This window comes from Giraffa tippelskirchi, chromosome 3 (assembly GCF_054371585.1).
Source record: "Giraffa tippelskirchi isolate mGirTip1 chromosome 3, T2T-mGirTip1v1.2.pri, whole genome shotgun sequence".
NCBI lineage: Eukaryota > Metazoa > Chordata > Mammalia > Artiodactyla > Giraffidae > Giraffa > Giraffa tippelskirchi.
The window spans coordinates 32790435-32812146 of NC_137277.1; the positions used below are offsets into that span (position 1 = coordinate 32790435).

Consider the following 21712-nt stretch of genomic DNA (forward strand, 5'->3'; position numbering starts at 1 on the left):
AGATTCTTTACCACTGAGCCACCAGGGAAGCCCAAGAACAAGCTGACTGGCACGCATTTCACCTTCTCTCTTTTCCTATGCCTGACTTTTGGTGTCTTAGAAGGTCTATAATTGTTGGAGATGCCCCTGGATGAAGCCAAGGCAGGGAGGCAGAGAAGGAATGGTCTAGAAGATGCAGAGACTGGGGGATTGTCCCTTGAGTAGGAGTCAGGAACAGAGGGAGCAGGGTTTCTGTAGCAGGTACCTGGGGCAGCTGAGCCCGGATATCTTCAGATCCGATGAATATGCTTTCTAGGTGAGACCATGTGCGCTGCACGTCATACCAGATGGAGATGACGACATCAGCAGTGGACAGCTTCTTCTGCCAGCCAGACACGTCCTCTAGGAAGAAGGCAATGTACTTGGACAACATCAGGTTCTGAAGCTGGACCTGGTTATCCTCCAGAACCTCGATGAGGTCCTCATCGGGCTGCAGCAGGGGCACACAGGTCCGTGGGTGGGGCTCATACTGGAATTCCATGCCAGCCCAGGTGGTCTGCAGCTCCTTCAGCACCTTCTCCATGCCCAGCTCTTTCACGGCTCTGTCCACGATGCCTCGGACCTCGTCCTCAAAGTGATGCAGCTGCAGCTGCAGGAGGTGGGCCAGGGTGGTGCCCTCATCCATGGTGAAGGTCACGCCCGTGGCCTGCATCAGCTGCCTCCAGTGCCGCTCCCGGATGGCCGAGTTCTGCAGCTCGGCCACAGCCCTCAGGGAGGTCAGGGTGTCCAGCACGGTGCTCTCCAGGCCTGTGAAGGCCTCCCAGGCCCTGACCTCCTTGTCGAGGTTCCGGATGTTCCTGGCAAACTTTTTGCACTCTAATTCCATGGCCTCCACGTCGATATCCTTCCACCTGGTGGTCTCCCAGGCATGGATGCTGGAGGTCACCATCCCAATCGTGTCCCAGAGCTCCTTCAGCTGGCACGCCTCCTTCCTGCACTGCCGCAGCTGCTTATAGTCAGGGACAGTGACTTCAAACAAGCTGGAAGTCGCGGAAATGGAGGCCATGGTGGACTCCATCTGCTGGGTCTCCAGGTGCCAGGCATCCAGCGTCTGATGAGGGTCAATGCTATCAAACCTGCAAGACAAGACACAGTGTTTCCCCTTTATCAGTGGAGAACTCAGGGACCATCTCCTAGAATCACCAGAGCCACGGCAGCTCGAACCTTTAAATCCTTAGTGTTTTAGCAAAGAGCAGGGACTTTCACCAAAGCTTTCGAAGGAAAGATAGTCAGGGTAGGTCAGAGTGGGATGAGCATAACCAGCAGGAGGAAGGATGATTCAAGAGGAATGTCCTGTCTGGATCTGTTCTACATCCACATGTGCTCAATCACGTCCAACCCTTTGCAACCTTTTGGACCATAGCCCATCAGGCTCTTCTGTCCTTGGGATTTTTCAGGCAAGAATACTAGAGTGGGCTGCCCTTTCCTACTCCAGGGAATCTTCCCAACTCAGGGACTGAACCTGCATCTCCTGTGTCTCCTGCATTGCAGACGGATTCTTTACCCACTGAAACATCAGAGAAGCCCTCTGCATCCAAGAGGGTAATAAAAATACTCCTCACCTTCCCAGGTCCAGTGGGAGAATAACCCTTTGTTTGAGCCCCCTTCAGACTCTGTTTCACTTGTTGGTGTCCAGCCCACCTGACACAAAAGAGCATTGTCCTGTTACTGCAGAGGTTGTGAAGGCAAAGGCCACGCCAGGAGGTATCTGTTTTACACCCAGTAATATATGTATTTCAATGCTACTCCTTCAATTCATCCCACCCTCTCCTTCCCCTGCTGTGTCCATAAATCTGTTCTCTATGTCTGAGTCTCTATTCCTGCCTTGCAAATAGGTTCATCAGTACCATTTCCCTAGATTCCATATATATGCGTTAATATACAATGTTTGTTTTTCCCTTATTCCACTTTGTATAACAGGCTCTAGGTTCATCAACCTCACTAGAACTGACTCAAATGCATTCCTTTTTTATGGCTGAGTAATATTCCATTGGGACTTCCCTGGGGGCTCAGGTGGTAAAGAATCTGCCTGCAAAGCGGGAGACACAGAGGTGTGGGTTTGATCCCTGGATCAGGAAGATTCCCTGGAGAAGGGAATGGCTACCCACTCCAGTATTCTTGCCTGGAGAATTCCATGAATAGGAGAGCCTGGCAGGCTACAGTCCATGGGTTCACAAAGAGTCGGACACGACTGAGCGACTAACACATGTACCATAGCTTCTTTATCCATTCATCCATTGATGGACATCTGGGTTGCTTCCATGTCCTGGCTATTGTAAATAGCAGTTAACAGCATTTTTCAGATTCCCCAGGTTGGCTTCCTTCTCTGTGGTGAGGCTTACACTAACGGCCTGCATCACCTTCAGAAAGCAGTGCCTCTGGGTGGGAGAACCTCTGAGAGGGACCCTGAAGCCTGAGTACAAAGTCCTGACCACGGATCTGTGCTGCCTGGCTTTCCCGAACTGTGTGCTTCCCGTCAGGCTCCACGCCTCTCAAGTTCCTCCTTTAAGTGGCCCCGTCTCCTCTGGTGTCCTGCAGTGATCTCTGGTTCTGCACTTGACTCCTGTAAGCACTACATTGAACTTTACAGTTCAAGTTCATCTTTCCTCCTCTTCTTCTACCCATGTTCAGGACTCCCACTGCTGCTCCTGGTCCTCACCCCATGAACCCCCTTTATGTTCTGGACCCTTCAACCCACATTCCTGGCAGAACCTCTTCTCTGACATAAGAACTGCTCATTCACAGGTTCCCATGTGGGTCAGGAGCATCCAGAACAACCTTCAAGGAGCCTCTGGTTTTCCTTCCCTAGCCTCCCTGTATCCTTTCTTCCCATCACCAGTCTCAGGTCTTCCTGTTTCTGTGTGCTTGAGGGGTGGCTAGATATTGGGGATGCATATGTGCATGCTAAGTCACTTCAGTTGTGCCCTACTCCATGCAACCCTGTGGACTGTAGCCAGCCAGGCTCCTCGGTCCATGGGATTCTCTAGGCAAGAGTACTAGAGTGGGTTGCCATGCCCTCCTCCAGGGGATCTTCCCAACCAAGGGATCGAAACTGTATCTCTTACGTCACCTGCATTGGCAGGTAGGTTCTTTACTACTAGTGCCACCTGAGAAGCCCCAGATATTGGGGATACCATGACTTAAGTGTGAACACCCTCTTTCTCTAAAATTAGAATAGGGAATCATGGAGTCCAATATAAAGAAGTTGAGAGGGAAAAGGAATGACTAGAGAATTGGCCATTTCTTGCAATCATGTGTGTGTGTGTTGTTTGGTGGGAAGATGATGACATGCAAGAAACTTCCCTTGAACTGCCTCTTCTCTCAATTGTCTCTGGAAATATTTGACTTGATGGATGGAAAGTAATCCTAATTAAAGTTATTTACCTGAACTGCTCGCCACTTAAGCCTAATTACCATGCAACACAATAACAGTTATGCATACCATTAAATTAGTGTCAGATTAACTTTGATGCTTGCTATGTTTGATTCCCTCTTGTTCCATCTAAATAGTTTTGGCTGGCATGCTCTGGTGGTGGATTTTCGTCTTAAGACTGAATACCATCATGTAACTTCACTGTTGTCTAGCCAGCGAGGGCTTCAGAAGGGCCTGGAGTTCTCAGAGTTGAAGAGGGCCCTCTGTCTGAATAGGCAAGGAGCTTTCTCCTCTATGAGAGCAGTGGAGAAAGAATTAGAAGGAAAGGAATGCAACATCCTCACGGCAAGTGAGCCATCAGGAAAGATAACCCAGCATGAAGGTTCCTTCCATGCATTCTTTCGAAGACTAATTGTTGGAGTGTGTTGGTTCTACCTTTTATCTCGACTAGAGTGAATGTGGAAAGTGAACTTGGCTTCTTGGTGTTAGTATATATCAGACAGATTCTAAAAGCCCACATTCTGTTTAATTTATTAACAGAGTATAGTTCAGAAATAGTAGGTAAGACAGGAGTTATCAGAGTGTTGGGGGATAGGCACAGAAGATAATAAATGATCTTCCTAATGCTTCTTTCCACAGTGCCTATGAACATCCTTGAATCAATATTGGATCCTCAAATATTTGTAAGAGGTGATCGTTTGTCAAACTTATTCCAAACTTCATTTGCCCTGTGGCATAATTTTTGTTTATGGTTTGAATCTGCTGACATCCATTCCCTATAGCTGAGTGCACATAAAAGGTAATTTGACCTAAGTAGTGAAAGGAACCTCCAGACAGGGGAGCAAACAGCCCGCTTCCCATTTCAAAGCTCTGGTGTAAACTGTCAGGATATTCACAGACCTGATTAATGCACCTAATAAACTTGAAGCAGTTCTCCAAAGCCTGGGGGAACAATACAATGTGAGAACAAGAAAGTAATAGGAGGGAAAAGGGTGCAGTTAGTCTTTGAAATTGAAATAATCATGCACAAGTATTTTAATCTAAAAGAGAAATGCCTGAAAAGTCTGGATGAGCAAAGCTATAATTAAGAGAAATGGAAATAGGGTGCTCATGTGTGTGATCTTGGAAAAAAAGATTCGGGCCTGCGTTAGATGTGGGTACAGACAGAGAGAGGAATAAGTGACTTAAATGATTTCTTGGGATGTGAGCAGCTGGTAAACATCAACCTCAGCCCCATAACTGCACATATAAGGAGCAGTGACACAGCTGTGCTTGAAACCCTAAGGGTATTGTAACTCAGCCTGTTTCTTCTGGCCTGGTGACTTTCCCATCCCATGGTCCCATCTACGGAGCAGCAAAACATACCCCTTTCCACTTCCTGGTCCAGACAGAAGACAGAGAATTACGCTTGGATCTGTCCCTGGTGGATCAGACGGTAAAAGCATCTGTCTGCAATGCAAGAGACCCAGGTTTGATCCCTGCATTGGGAAGAAACCCTGGAGAAGGGAATGGCTACCCACTCCGGTATTCTTGCCTGGAGAATTCCATAGACAGAAGAGCCTGATGGGTCACAGTCCATGGGGTTGCAAAGAGTCAGACACAACTGAGTGATGACTCTTCCAGCTCCCATAATTCACTCAATCCTCCCGATTCTCCCTCCTGAGTGTCCCTCACATCCATCCTCCTCTCTCCATGCTCATCACAACGGCTTCAGTTCAGGCCTCCTGCTTCTCACCCGGGCTGTTGCAATCACCCTGCCCCCCATCCGCATGGAGCCCCTGCCTTGAGTCTACCATGATCCACTTTGTTCTCTGCAGTCACAAGAGTAGTGTCTACATGATGCTGTTTTCAGGCTTGGACTCCTCAGTGCTCATTCATGGTCTAAGCCTAGTCACCTGGACCTCTCCATCCTCACCTCCCGCATCCTGCATCCCACTCACACACATGTGCAGTCCTCCAGCTGTGTGTTATGTTTTCATCCCCCCGTCTCTCTCCATGTTCTGCCTCCCTTGCCTGTAATACCATTGCTTTCCACTTCTCTTTTTCCAAATGGCTAATTCTCCTTTGCCCATTGGCTGAAGCACCATCTTCTGTGGGGTTTGTGAACTGCCTCCCCAGTGGGCATCAAAGCTGGGCCCAATGGACATGTCTGATTATTAATTTCTTTTTGCCTGCACCTCCCGGCATGTGGGACCCTAGTTCCTCATCCAGGGATGGAACCTGCATCCCCTGCCTTGGAAGCACAGAGTCCTACGCACTAGACCACCAGGGAAGTCCTCAGTTACTCATTTTTGAAACTGACCCTGAGTCTGTCGGTCCTTGAGATCAGGGAATCCATATTATCTGAATATCCTAGCACATGTCATTTACTGCTCACTTCATGCTGAGAACATACCTCTTCTGCTCTGTGGAAGCCTGATCCATGTGAGTGAGTCAGATCAATTGCAAGAACAGGGTCAAACTGAATTAATGACGTGTCTGAGGATACTGATACATCCCTGAGAGATTCAGTGATTAATACTGCTCTTTCCTTCAGCTTTTGAAGGGACAGGAGACCCTGCATGAGCAAGATGAAGGCACATTTGCCACACTGTCTGGAAAGCCTTGATTTGCTGCTTGTCATGCAGGACAGCACCCAAATGGAGAGTGTCTTCAAGACAGTCCTTCCCACCATTCACAGAATCTGGGGACTGGCCAATTAGAAACACTGATGGTCTCCAATGAACTGGAGCTCAGAGGGACCGAATGTTTTTACCAAGAAACCCCTGGATTATCCTGGTCTTGATATGGGTAAGCCGACTGGATGACATGGTACCATTCCTTAAAGCCAGGAAGCCTGAACAAGAGAGCTGCTACAAGCCTGGAGCATCCCTGTTACTCAACTGGGGAGAATGAGTCTCCAATTTCAAGAGTTGTGAGAAGTGCTTGAATCTGGCTACGACGTTCTAGCTGATTACTGAGAGAGCTTAGCTAGGAATATGCTGACACAGCTTCAAGTTAAGAACCGAAGGAGGAAGAAAAACTGAACTTAAACATGGAGAAAGAACTTCACCTCTAGGCACCTGACTTCATCCTGTACCCATTAGACTTCAAGGGCCAAAAGAGACCCACACTTTCCTTTTCTTCCCAAAGGTAAGATCAATGTGAGCTTCTCTATAATCTAATCAGGAAGAGAGACTTGCCTTCAGCAAGATGCATTTTAGAATTTTGTGAGTGATCTGAAGGCAAAGGAACCAGAACTCAACTCATTTGCCACACACAACGTCTAAACACTTTAAACACACACATTCATGCACACGAAACTAAAAAGCAAACCCACGTGTTGACACCCACGAAGATTGCCCTCAGTAATAAATCCACGATTCTGCTCTAGTCTTGATAGTCTTCTTGACAAGAAGAGGAATACATCAAGATTGCAGTCATGTTTGACTTTCTGCACTGCTGTGAGCAGTTCTTTTCAAAGAAGTCTCTTGCAAAGATTCATCTGCATGTTAAATTAACAGATGTGAATTTGGTATACAAGCAGCTTATGCAGCTCAATACCAGAAAAACAAACGACCATAATTAAAAAAAGACACATGTATCCCAATATTCATAGCAGCACCATTTACAATAGCCAGGAAGCAACCTAGATGTTCATCAGCAGATGAATGGATAAAGATATTGTGGCATATATATGCATATATATATAATGGAATATTACTCAGCCATAAAAAGGAATGTATTTGAATCAATTCTAGTGAGGTGGCTAAACCTAGAGTCTGTTATACAGAGTGAAGGAAGTCAGAAAGAGAAAAACAAATTTTGTATATTAACACATATATATGGAGTCTAGAAAAATGGTACTTATGAACCTATTCTCAGGACAGGGGTAGAGATGCAGACATACAGAACAAACTTTGGACACAGCAAGGGAAGGAGAAGGTGGGATGAACTGAGAGAATAGCACTGACATAAACACATTACCATATATAATATAGAGAGCCAGTGGGAAGCTGCTGTATAGCACAGGGAGCTCAGCTCAGTGCTCTGTGATGACCTAGAGGGGTGGGACGGGATAGGGGGTGGGGGGAAGGTTCAGGAGGAAGGCTCATATGTGTACTTGTGGCTGATTCACAATGTTGTATGGCAGAAGCCAGCACAATATTGTAACACAATTGTCCTCCAATTTAAAAAAAATGTGAATTTGGAAGACTCAGTTAAGGGTAGTAATATCCTCATAGCCAGCAGATAGGTACAAATGCAAAGAGAGGAAAACCGAAGCAGCTATCATGTTAAAAAAACAAGAGCTGATCAGTACACAAGTGTGATGTAACTAGGAAGGGGAGAGCAAGGTTTCTGACAGACACACAGAAACACAGCAGCAAAAAGAGAGCTGTTCTGTTCAGGCAGTCTTGGGAGCCTGTTTGGAAAGATATCTCACCAGACATCTTTGGAATTCCTTTTTTGAAATTAAAAAAAAAAAAGAGACAGATGATGTAAAGATATCAGTGTCATTACCTTCATGGCTGTTGCCCTAGGTGTGGATATTGTCAGCACTGCCCAGAAATGCCCATCTTCATTGCCCACCTGCCTTACCGGCTTTGATCCTGTGCTCAATTGCACATCCAAAGGAGAGTCAAAGGGATGTGCGTCAGACTTGGAAGGAATAGTCCCTAAAGGAGTTCCACAAATGTTTTTGCACAATAGATGCTTCTTTGGAACAAGAGCATAGCTCCCAAGGTGCTTTTACTAAAGCAGGGGTCCCCAACATCCGGACTAGGGACCGGTACCTCCTATCATATCACTGATGGCATTAGATTAGAAATAAAGTAATAAATGTAGTGTGCTTGAATCATCCCGAAACCATTCTCCCCACCTCCGGTCTGCGGGAAAACTGTCTTCCAAGAAATCGGTCCCTGGTGCCAAAAAGGTTGTGGACTGCTGTAAGTCTAAAGGAATGCAGAGTCATCTGGAGTTATACGCCCTGGTGTGATTGCTTAAAAGGGGCCCAGTTTCTTTCCTTAGGGTGGCTGTCTCTAACTTGGCTGCACATCAGTCACCTAGGGAGCATTAAAAACTATCATCCCCAGTGTCTGATTTAGTTGGTCTGCAGGAGAGGCTGGACAGTGGAAGTTTTAAAATCTTCCAGGGGGTTTTAATGCTTTAGAGTGCTATGTTGTACGTTTATCCTAAATACAGTTTATACATTTTTCCTTTCTTGTCTTCTTTTTAAAAAATAAATCTGTATGAAACTTTTCAAGTTCTGTACTTCTTTTTTTTTTTTTAATTTTTTAAAAATTTTTTGGCCGCGGGGCATGTGGGATCTTAGTCCCCTGACCAGGGGTCCAACTCATGCCCCCTGCACTGGGAGCATGGAGTCTTAACCCCTGGACTGCCAGAGAAGTCCCTTTCCCTGTCTCTTGACCCACTCATCTCATTCTGTCTAGCCCCATGTATGATGCTTTGGAGACCAGCCGCTTCATACACGTTTCATGATGAATAATAAGAAGAGTTAGGCCCTTGCTGTGTGCCAGGTGGGGTGACCAAGGGTCTCAGTCTGCCTGACACAGAGGGGCTTCCCTGGATGTGTGACTATTGGTGCCAAAAACAGAACAGGGCCAGGGAAACCAAGAGGGCTGGTTACCTGGGTGCTGGGATCTGTGCTAAAAGCTTGTGAAGATGTGTTCCTTATCCTATCAATAGCCTTCCGAGGTGGATACTATGAATATCCCCACTTTACAGATGAGGAGATACAGCATGGAGTGACAGCCCTGACTTAGGTAGTGAGTAAGTGACTGCCCTACCTTAGCAAGTGAGTAGTGGACCTGAGATTAGCCAGAGGGCTTGCTAAATCCAGGGTCCATGTGCTTAATCATTATGTCGTCTTAACTCTTGATAAAGTTGTGGGACTTTCTTTCCTTGCTTCATTGGTCACTTTAGCATGTATCACCTGAGGTCAGATTTCTGAAAGTAACCTTAAAATAAAAAGCTTCCTATTCCTTACACAGGGCATTTTTCAGTCTGGAGACTTCCAGGCATGTCTACACAAAACTAGAGAGGAGATCCAGCAGGAAGCCCAGCTGGGGAAACAGAAAGCAAACCCTGGAGCTGGACTGAGGGGAGAGGGTCCACTTCAGCAAGCGTGTCAGGAGACACAGGGCCACCCGAACTGGCCCCTGGCTGCAGCGTCTGATGCTGAGCAGCAGACCAGGAGCAGGCCCCGTAGGCTTCCCTACAAGCGGAGGGAGCCCCTGAAAGAAGGACTGTGTGTGTGCACGTGGGCCCACGTGAATGGTGTGGTGTTGTCCACCCCACCCCTTCTTTGTGTCTGTAAAGATCCCTGACCACAAGCAGGGGGCACTCTGCGCACTAACTGCTAAGCAGAGAAAGGACACCTTAAAGTAAATTTGTCACCTTGAATCCTGCCTTTAGGCTACTAAAATGCCTTCCAAAATTATTTTAAATTTCTTCTTTTTTTTTTTTTTGGCCGCACCGTGCAGCATGTGGGATCTTAATTCCCTGACCATGGATCGAACCCACCCTCCTTGCATTGGAAGTGTGGAGTCTTAACCACTGGACCACCACAGAAGTCCCCGAAAATTATTTTCAAATTCTATCAGCCACTTTTTTTAAACCAAAAGAATAGGAGTCTGGGAGAAATCAGAATACTAACAGTTTAGTAAAAGATGAGTAATTTTACCACACACAATCCCTTTATTGACCTGGAGACATAGAAGCTTCTCGATTTTTTTTTTTAAGTATTTGTATAGCCTTTGTTCATCCCACATGGGCCACAACAGGACTCTGTGAACATGAGCACCGGGTCTAACCAGAGGACCTAAATGGGAGGAAAGAAGAGTAACCGGTCTTCTGTTAAGAAAATACACAGCCTCCACGGGGAGGTCACCCGTGACTTAAGATGATGCTGTGTTTCCAGGACGGGAGGCCGTGGTGGCGACCTGGGTCCATACCTGAAGGGCGCTTCTCTGCGGAATCGCTCCCAGAAGGACTGCTGCTCTGCCTCGAAGGCCGTGCACCTCTGGCGCAGGAGGGTCACTTCATTGGCCTGCAGGGGGGCCACCTGCTGCCTCACGGTGACCGCCGTCTTTTTAATGTTGTTCCACTTCTCAGGCAGCTCCTGCCAAGGAGACCCGGCATGGTCAGACCCCACTCTGCTCCTCGCCGACCCTGGCCCTGAAGCTGGACACGTTCAGACATCTTAGTCTCTGGCCCACAAACGTGATGGCACTGTTTGCCGTCATCTACAACTTCCCCCTTCCTTGACGGGGCTCTCCGGCTGCCCACTCTCCCGATGGTCACCTGCTTCTGACTCAACACAATCCTCCTCACTCTTAACTTCTCCTCTGTAAACCTTGTTGTTGTTTAGTTGCTGAGTCATGTCCAGTTCTTTGAGAGCCCATGGACTGTAGCCCGCTAGGCTCCTCTTTCCATGGGCTTTCCCAGGCAAAAATACTGGGGGGGGGGAGGGGGTTGCCATTTTCTCCTCCAGGGGATCTTCCCCACCCAGGGAGCCGACCTGCATCTCCTGCATTGCAGGCAGATCCGCTACTCCTGAGTCACTCAGGAAGCCCCAGGAAGCCTTACCCTCTTCTGTATTTTCCAACAGTGCCTGGTTATCTTCTTGTATGCCCCACATTCCCTCTTAGATCATCATAACATTCCTCAAACCTCCTTTTTTATTTCCTCTCTGAATCAAAATTTGGCTCATCCCTAATTCTAGAAAAAGACCACACACACTTCATCCACATCAGTTTTCCCATATTTCTCCAGTGTTACAGTGTTTCATATTTATTGAGTGTTAAGAAAGTGGTACACATTATACTCATGCAACACATTTATTTCCAAAACATGGATCTTGAGTTATCATAAGCCCTGTTTTTCATTGGCTTCACCGCGTTCATCTCCCTTTGAAATCCCCAAACTTTCCCCCTATTTCCTTTATTAGGAAAACATAAACTTTGCACTGACCTCCAGCTGCTCAAACACTGTTTCCGGCAATTCTTGTCCGTAGGTCTTCAGCAATTCAATCGTTTGCTTTAAAGGCTCAAACATCTCATCGGTGCTGCTCTGTCGTTCTTTAAGAGCCATCAGGTGCCCCATAATCTCAACCAGTCCTTGGAAATCTCCTTTTTCGACTTTCTTGAGCAAGCCATTCTCGCTGTTTTTAATAAATGCTTCAAGGTCGGCCAAGCTGAGGAGAACAAACAGAATGTGAGCAGCCATTGCCCCTCCGCTCCTCAAACGAATTTATTTATTTCCCCAACATAATAGCTATTATTATGGAAAACTATCCATAGCCTGATGGTAAGATACAACCCTCTTTAGTTGCGTCAAGGTCTCAAAGGACAAAGGCTGAGCCTTCCATGATGGAGGAAACACAAGACAAGGAGAATTATTGGTGAAATGTGAATAACTCTGCAAACTAGTTACACCTTCTACATCAATACTAACTTCCTAGTGTTAATGACTGTACCATGGTTACCCCAGATGTCACCAATTGGGAAAGTAGAATGAAGGTAAAAGAGAAGTCTTTGAACTGCTTTTACAGCTTTTTTGGTAAGTCTGAGATTATTTCAGAGGGAAATCATTTCAAAATGAAATAATCTCACAGTGAATATATTACAAATTATTTTGTGAATCTGAAATTATTTTTTAAAAAGTGGAAAATAAATACTATGGCCTATAGGGTCACACATACTTGGGTTTAATTTTGACACTTACCAGATGTGTAGCCAAGTTATTTAATATCTCTGAGCCTCAGATTCTTCATCTGTAAGATTAGAATCATTTCTTTCTCACTGGTTATTGTTGAGAGTTAGATGGGACTCATGATTTAATTAAAAAATGAACATCCTTTCTGGAGGAATGCAGCAAGAATCTTGTCCTCAAAGGACTAAGCTCCAAGGAACATGATTTTATAATTGGAAGTTACAACATGCATAAGGAAAGAGGTCACTACGAGTGGGAACCAGCAGAAACGGCCGTATTAAACCTCTGAAGATTTTAGATATTGGAATTAGGGTGCATAATATAAACTAGTGACATTTGATATGTCAAAGGACAAAAGAGCTCTTATTTAGGTGCTTTGCTTTATTGTTTCTGACCCACGTACCAGGAACATGTGCTTTTCCTGCTATCCCTCAGACATCTATTCTAGATGGACCAAGAAAAACAATTTCTTCCTTTTAAGCATAATGTATCAGTCAGTACAGAAATGATTTCTTTAGGAATCGCCTTTCAGAAGCCTAGATAAACTCTTACATTCTCAACAGGTCACCATACCCTTACCCCGGCCCCAACCTGCCTTTAAGTTCAAGCATAAAGTCCGCATTGTCTCAGGGTCAGGAATGGAGATAACTTCAGTGGCTTTTCAAATATGCCCAGAGTCTGTGATAACGTGTGGACCTTTGTATTGATTGATGGCTTCAAGAAGTGACAAAACTTACTGAAGCAGATAACATGAAAATTATGGCCTGTGGTGGCATTATTTCGTGAAGAGAAGCTTTTAATATGTGTTCTAGCAATGCAAAAATCATCACATCATGCTGTGTTAGTGGGCAATTCCAGGAGAAAGACGCTAATAATTTTACATAGGCTTTTATGTTAACTCTGATCTATGGCAAGAAGAAACAAACCATTATTCGTTGACAAGTCAAAAGTTATCTTAAGATCTTGTTGTTGTTTAATCTATAAGTGATAGTCTGACTCCTTGTGACCCTATGGACTGTAGCCCGCCAGGCTCCTCTGGCCATGAGGTTTCTCCAGGCAAGAATACCGAAGTGGATTGACATTTCCTACTCCAGAGTATCTTTCCAACCCAAGGATTGAACCCATGTCTCTTGTATCGCCTGCATTGGCAGGTAGATTTCTTACTACTAATCTAGTAAATGCATTCTGAAACTTGAAAAATGAATAAATTTAAAAAAATGAATTTGAGCCAAGAATGAGAGGGTATTAAAATGAGTAAGCAAAATTGTAAAATAACCAAATATAAGATCTAAAACTGGGAAGCATAACGAAAATTTAAAGCTCAATGAATGGATTAAACAGGAGATTCAGACAAAACTAAAAGAGAGAATTAGACTGCTGTTTGAAAAAGGTGGGAAGTTGTTCAACTGCAGTGAAGAAAGACAAAAAAAAAATGAAAACTATGAAAATTGTTCAAAGACATGGGGGATATTTTAAAGTCTATAAGTGCAATAAGAAGTCCAAAAGGATATAATAGAGAGAATGGGCAAGAAGCAATCTTTGAGGAGATCCTGAGAATTTTCTAGAATTAATGAAAGACACCAAATATAATATCAAGGAAGCCCAACCAATTCAAGGTGAAATTAGTATTTTTTAAAAATCCTACATAAGTACTTCAACATGAAACTGCAGATTACAAAAAATGAAAATCTTAAAATTAGCTGCAGAGCAAAGACAGAATTTTATTTTTAAAAAAAAATGTCTAGGCTGGTGGCTGACCTTGCAAGACCAAAAATGAAGCCAGGACACAATGGAATAATATTTTCAATAAATTTACAGAAAATATGTTATCCTAGAATTCTCTCTTCCACAAATTGATTTTTTTTTAAAGAATGAAGGCAAAATACATGCATTTTCAGACAAAGAAAGAATAAGAGTTTCACCAAAAGAACATTTTAATGAGCCTTCTAATGGCTGTACTTCGGAGAGCAAGTCAGTAATGAAGGAAGATGGAATGAGCAAAGATGTTGGTAAATTTAAATATACAGTGAATGTATAAAAATAATTTGTGGAATTTAGATAAGTGCTGCTGCTGCTGCTGCTAAGTTGCTTCAGTTGTGTCCGACTCTGTGCGACCCCATAGACGGCAGCCCACCAGGCTCCCCCGTCCCTGGGATCCTCCAGGCAAGAACACTGGAGTGGATCGCCATTTCCTTCTCCAATACATGAAAGTGAAAAGGGAAAGTGAAGTCGCTCAGTCGTGTCCAACTCTCAGCGACCCCATGGACTGCAGCCCACCAGGCTCCTCTGTCCATGGGATTTTCCAGGCAAGAGTACTGGAGTGGGGTGCCATTGCCTTCTCCATTTAGATAAGTAATCGAGTACAATTGAAATTACTTGGAATTATAGGATATAATCTGATGGATAAACAGGTGAGATCAAGCTATTCTGAAGTCCTTGTATTGCTGTGAGAAGAGTAACAGTAATAATTAGTTTATTTCTTTTAAGAATGTTTTTAAGAATAGCTATGGTTAACTATTAGAACAGAAGACTTAGATAGCACAACATCCAAAATAGCCAAAGGGAAAAAATGGAATAGGAAAAAGGAAAAAGAAAAGAAAACATGAAAAAAAAATTCAATCCAAAAGCAGGCAAGAAAGAAAAATAAAAAACAAATAAAAGCTTACAATAAAATGGCACAAATGAATTCAAATATAGCACAATAGACATTAATGAGGAAAACCTTCCAGTTAAAAGAAAGATATTAAGATAGATAAAACATTCAGTTCCATGCCAATTATGAAGATCTCCTCTAATACAAAGGCACAGAAAGATCGAAAGCCAGAGGGTAAGGTAAGAGACATCAGGCAAATGTCATACAAAGGAAACTGGTTTTGTTATATTAATATAAGACAAAACACACTTTAACACAAGAAATATAGCTAGTGATAAAAGATTTTTAATGTATGGCTAAAATATTCAATTTTCCAGGAAGATATAAAAAGTCAAACTCTGTATGATCATATAACATAAAATAAATGAAACAAAAAGTGACAGAAGTACAAGAAGTTGACACTCTACCATCAAAGTGGAAGATTTTTAACACAGTTATCTCAGTAATTGATAAATTAAGCTGACAAAAAAAATGGCAGTGAGGTTTTAGTGGATTTGAAGAAAACAAGTTTGATCCAATAAGCATGCACAGAACATTATACCCAGCAGTTATAGAATACATATTCTTTTTAAGTGTGCACAGAATATTTATAAAAACTGACCAAATTCAACAAATTTCAGAAGCTTTTTATTACGTATATCACTTTATCTGACTGCAATGGAATTGTTAGGAATTAATAACAGAAATGTAACTAGAAGAATCCATGTTTTAAGATTAAAAAAATATAAGCACATCTTAATGGATATTAAAAATATTTAGAGCTTTATTATAAAGAAAATCTACATACTAAGACCTGTGAGATGTAGATAAAATTGTACTTAGAAGGGAATTTATAACTTTAAGTGTTACATTAAAAAAGATGAAGACTCAAGATGAATAAGCAAAGCACACATCTTAAGTTAAAGGACAGAAAATAAACCCAAAGAAAGTAGAAGGAAATAATAAACACATAAGAAAAACTTATCAAAATAAAAATCAAATTATAACAAGTAAGATCAATGGGTTCATAAGGTAACTCTTTGTAAATCACTTGGAAGATTAATTAAGAAGCCAGAAAGCACAATAGAAATGAACAGAAATCTAAAGAGGAACATCCCTAATACATAAACAGGTAAGAGAATAATACAAATTTCATGACAATAATATGAAGATTTACATGAAATGGATACATCCCTAGAAAACTATGATTTAGGAATAGAACTTAATATTTCTACAAACATTAGAAAAATTATAGGTAACAATCCTGCCACAAAGAAAACACCAAGCCAGATGGTTCAATAGGAGATTTAAATCAAACTTTCAAGGATCAGCGAATTTCAATCTTATATCAACTTTTACAGAGAATAAACAAGAAGGATTACTTCCTAACACATTTTAGGAAGCTGGCAAAACCACAGAGCAAGATCAGACAAAGACAATATAGAAAGGAAAAACTGAAAGCCAGTTTCAGCAAACACAGACATGTCAGTGCTATATAAAATATCTGCAAACAAAATCAACCAATGGATATATTGAAAAAGAAAATATTTTGTGTTCGGTTTATCTTAGTAATGACAGATTGGTTCAGCATTAGAAACCAGAAAATATATTCACAACTTTAACATATTGAGGGAAAAAACCCAGAATTATGTTAATGGAGTTAGAAAAGGCACTTGAGAAAATGTTATAACCATTTATGCTAAATCCTCTTAACAAATTAGGACTAGAAGTTTACATCTTTAATCAGATAAAGAGAATCCATAAAAAAAAAAAAAACTCACAAAATATTATACCACGTAATGAAATGTTGAAAGTATCCCCTTTAAGATCAGGAACAAGTTAAGGACTTATTATCACTTTATCCAATGTTATACTGACAGTCCTAGTCAGGGTGATCAGATAAATAGTGATAAATGCATAAAAAAAAACTGGGAAGGAAAAAATAAAATTTCCATAAATTTGTAGATGATGATTATGTACATGGCAAATCCCAAAGAGTATACAGATAAATTATTAGAATTAACAAGCTACTTAGTAGAGTTCCTTGATACAAAATCAATGTACAAAAATCAATTCATTTCTGTGGAAAATATGATTTATACTAGGAAACAAAAAATAAAATATTAAAGAATAAATCTTAAGACGTGAAAATGTTTTTAAAGGTAATGATTATAAAATTTCATAGACATTAAAGAAGATAAATGGTGAGATAATATGTTCTTAGGAATACTCAATACTATAAAGAAGAAAATTCTACTCAAAATGATCTACAGTCACAGCAAATATAATCAAAATCTCAATGGAATCTTTTCTTCTACAAACTGATTTTTAATGTATGTAAAATAGTAAGGGCCGAGAACTGTTGAGACGTTCATAATGAAACTGAAAAAGGTGGGGACTCCACTGCTAGATGTCAAGATTTATTATTGTAGTTCAGTCGCTAAGTTGTATCTGACTCTTTTCCACCCCATGGACTGTAGCCCTCCAGGCTCCTCTGTCCATGGGACTTCCCAGTCAAGAATACTGGAGTGGGTTACCATTTCCTTCTCCAGGGGATCTTCCTGACCCAGGGATTGAACCCGAATCTCCTGCATTGGCAGGCAGATTCTTTGCCACTGAGCCACCTGGGAAGCCAAGATTTATTACAGAGCTATGATAATTGGGACAGTTTCATATTAAGGCAGGGACAAAGGGCTACTTAACACAAAAAGTAAAACTTTTAGTTAAGGATACAGGAGAGTACCACTAGGATCCCAGGACAAGAAAGGGTTGATTTAACAAGAGAAAATAAGACAACACAGAGGAAAAGATGAACACATCTGGTTACATAAAAATGAACCCTTCATCAAAATATACCATAAATGCAGAGGGGAGACAGGCTGCAAAATGGGAGACTAAATTTGCAATATATACAACTACCAAAGAATTAAAATATGTGTTACTTCCAAATATGAAAAAGGAAAAGATAAAGTCCAATACAAAATGGTCAAGAGCTATGAAGAACCAAAGAAGAGGAAACATAATGACTCATCCAAAAACACAGAAAGATGAGCTACTTTATTCATAGAGTAATGTAAAATATTTATCACTATGAGATACCACTAAGCTCCCACCAGAAGGGCCAGCACTAAACAGTTTGTATCAAGAAGTTCCGAGGATGTGGGGCCACAGGCATCTTCACACGTGGCTGAGGCACCTGGCAGAGAGCTGGCATTACATGCACTGACCCAGCAATTCTACTCTCAGACATATACCCTAGAGGCATGTTGGCTTGAGTACACTGTGATATCTGTATAAGAGAACTCATTGCAATCCTGTTGGTATTAGTAAAACCATCTGAAACAGCCATGTCAACCACTGAATGGATAGATAAATTGTGGCATATTCAGATGATGTGATACTCTGTAGCAGTGAAAATGAATGAACTACTGCTACATTCTCAACATGGATGAATCTCAAGCATCAGTGCTGACTGAGAGAGACAGGACACAGAGAGATATACAGTAATACAACATTGTTTCATTTTTATAGCTTTAAAATGCAAATCTCAATATATGTGTATCTGTGTGTACAAATATATATACATATATATGCATATGTAAGTCATGAAAAAAAATGGGAAGGATTAGGTTATATTTAGGGCAGGGGTACGGAGAAGGCAATGGCACCCCACTCCAGTACTCTTGCCTGGAAAATCCCATGGATGGAGGAGCCTAGTAGGCTGCAGTCCATGGGGTGGCGAAGAGTTGGACACGACTGAGCGACTTCACTTTCACTTTTCACTTTCGTGCATTGGAGAAGGAAATGGCAACCCACTCCAGTATTCTTGGCTGTAGAATCCCATGGACAGAGGAGCCTGACAGGCTATAGTCCATGGGATCACAAATAGTCAGACACGACTGAGCGACTAACACACACTATAGTCAGTTAACAATGTTGTGATAGTTTCAGGTGAAGAGCAAAGGGGCTCAGCTGTACATATACATGTATCCATTCTTCCTCAAACTCCCCTCCCATCCAGGCTGCCACATAATATTGAGCAGAGTTCCCTGTGCTGTACAGTAGGTCCTTGTCGGTTATCCATTTTAAATATAGCAGTGCATACAAGTCCTTCCATAAGGGAATATTAAAATGTAGCTAATGTCCTGTTTCTTCACTGGATACGGAAAATCTGAGTATTTGTTTTAATATTTTTCTCTAAATCTTATGTATATTACATTTTATAATAAAACTTCTTGAAGAGAGAGGATGGAAGACAAAAAAAGTACAGGGACCAAGTATAGAGATACCTATTGAGGAACTGTGCTGTGAAGGAGGGTGCACAGAAAGGGTGCCATAGTGGAAGGACTCCTGGGACTGTGTTCCTTTCTTTCTTTTTTTTTAAGAGGCCAGATAAGACAATATATTTGCATGATGGGGAGACCGAATGAAGGGAGTGTTTAAGGAGGTCAGTCTTCGAGTAGATAAGAAGGAGGCTATAGTTAGAAAAGCAGCTTATTCACTATAAGAGAAGAGGCAGTTGAACGTACAGCTTCAAACGCAGGTAAGTTGGTAGATTTATTGGTGAAAAGCTGAGTTAGTTCTCTGGTGATTGGTTGTCATTTTCCAGTGAAATGAGAGGCGAGGCTCAAAGGGCAGAGAAGATATTTGAGGTTTAAGGCAAGAGAGAAAAAAAGCATCTGGAGGAGTCAGGAAGCATATGTGAAAATGTTCAGGGCTTGCTTGAAGTTTATGTTCATAAATTTAACCTGAGATTGGTCAGAATACTGGTGTGTTTTTCCTTCATCAAGGATGAATTGCTCGGGTGCAGACGTGGAGTGCTGAGTTCAGACAGTCAGGGTTTTACAAGGTGGGGACGGGCTGGGGAGCAAGGGTGATAAATGCTGAGCTGACCTGATCAAGTGTCAGGAACAGTGGATTGGAAATACTGATGGGTCTGAAGAACTTTGCACAGCAGTGCTGCCAAGTAAGAGAGCTGGAAAGACACCAGGTGGTGGTCAGGGGATAGAATGCTTCATCCTGAGATTTTGAAGGGGAAGCATGAATTTGCTCACCTTCCCCTCCACTCCATGGAGAGCACAGCACAGAATAGAGGGGCAGGGAGGGAAAGGCATTGGCGAGAGAGGTCGAGAAAACAAGAGGCAGGTGTGATGAAGACACCCCGTGGATGCTGAGTCACTGAGGATGATTATCAGCAGAAGGATAGGAGAGGGAGACCGAGCCGGACAACATGACCCGCAATGAAGGGGAGGCATGACTAAGAGCTTGGCTGGTGACTGCAGCCGAGACAGGGGGCAGTCGGTACCGTCTGGTAGAATTCAGTGGAGACGGTGAATTTGAGAGAGGACAGAGGTGGAAGAGTCTGGAGGCCACACTGAAGGGCAAGTGTATCTCATCTACCTCTAGGCCCAGCGGTAGGTTTTGAGAGTCTAGTGCTGGGCTGGTGGAGCTGGGTGTGAGGGCGGGTTCCAAGTCCATGGGGGAACAGGCAGAGTTTCAGATCCCGTCAGTTGCACAGCTCGAGTTCTGAGCAGGACAATGTTTCGGAGGGAGCAGAGCAGAAGGTAGTATTCATCACAGGACAGGTCCACCCAGGAGAAACACCCTCTTCGTTTGTCTGTCAGGGGATCACCAACTTCCTCACAAGCCAGCACTCCATTGCTCGTGTTCTATGGGAACACCTGGTCTTCAAGGTCGCACCCATGCTCAACCCTGATGGTGTCTACCTGGGCAATTACAGGTGCTCTCTGATGGGGTTCGACCTGAACTGTCACTGGCTGGATCCCTCTCTGTGTGCCCACCCCACCCTGCATGGGGTGAAGCAGCTCATCACCCAGATGTACCAAGCCCCAGAGCTGCAACCACGGAGGCCTGCATACCCTAGAGCCCATGCTCTGCACCGAGAGAAGCTACTGCCGTGAGAAGCCCTCACACTGCAGCCAGAGAGCAGCCCCCACTCTCCGCAACTAGAGAAAAACCCCGTACAGCAGTGATGACCCAGAACTGCCATAAATAAATAAATAAATAAAATTATAAGGAAAAAAAAAGAGGCATCAGGGGTGTGTAGGTTTAGGGACTTCCATGCTGCACAGCTGGATAATCTGAGACAAGGAGTAAATGGGAGAAATAAAATCTAAGAGGCCCATTAGACACCCTCTGCTTCTCAGGCTTAAAGAGATTTCACAGTCAGAGTTGTGCAGGGAGGGTTGACCTGCTATTATTGTTCTGAACAGTATTTACTGCGTACTGAGCACCTTTTGGACACTGGGCGCTGAAGAATACAAAACAGAAAGAGCCCAGGTCTGATGGACAAACGAGAGGACAGGACTAAAGTTACTGCTGGTGTCCCAAAAGCTTGGAACCTCCATCGAGCTGTTCTAACTTTTCATTTAACCAGTGAACCTGTAGGGGGAAATGTCAAATCGATTGAAAACATGCTGTTCCCGACAGCCCAGGAAGCTGGAAGAAAAGCTAGAAGGACCCTGTTACCTGTGAGTGACATGGTCCACGAGATGCTGTTTGAACATGAGGCTCCACTTTTTGATTATATTCAGCAGAGACGCTTTAAAGGGCCGCGCATCGATCTTCATCCAGCTGTCAAACACCTGGACGGGCTCCAGCCTGCACATGTCCTCATGAAGCTTCTCATAGGAGTCGATCTGTGCTCTGAACTGATGCAGGAGGGGAGGATTCTCTGGGATGCCGTCCTCGGCATGGGCTTCCACCTCCTCGGCTGTGAGCATGCGCCCGTACAACAGAAACTGGCCCAGAGCCTCCTTCCGGTCCTCCGTGTAGAGGTAGGCATACTGGCTGAGGGAGCTGCGATAGTTGCCGCAGAGGGCCATCATGGCCTGCACCCGCCCCATCAGCTCGCCCCGCAGGCCTGCCAGGTCAGCCATGGCCTCCAAGTCCACCTGGGGGAGCAAGATGGCAGTGGATGGGTGACATTAGCGTTT

The 21712-nt window shown here is 43.4% G+C and overlaps 1 protein-coding gene across 1 annotated transcript in view; it reads right to left on the reverse strand.

Annotated features, from left to right (window-relative positions):
* The window catches only part of DNAH9 (dynein axonemal heavy chain 9), a 286190-nt gene that overhangs the window by 201828 nt on the left and 62650 nt on the right, over positions 1-21712 (reverse strand). The window contains exons 17-20 of the mRNA XM_081580689.1: positions 21246-21670; positions 11384-11606; positions 10366-10532; positions 245-1115 (exon numbers count right to left, since the gene is read on the reverse strand). Coding sequence (XP_081436815.1) covers positions 245-1115; positions 10366-10532; positions 11384-11606; positions 21246-21670 — 1686 coding nt within the window. The remainder of the gene's footprint in view (positions 1-244; positions 1116-10365; positions 10533-11383; positions 11607-21245; positions 21671-21712) is intronic.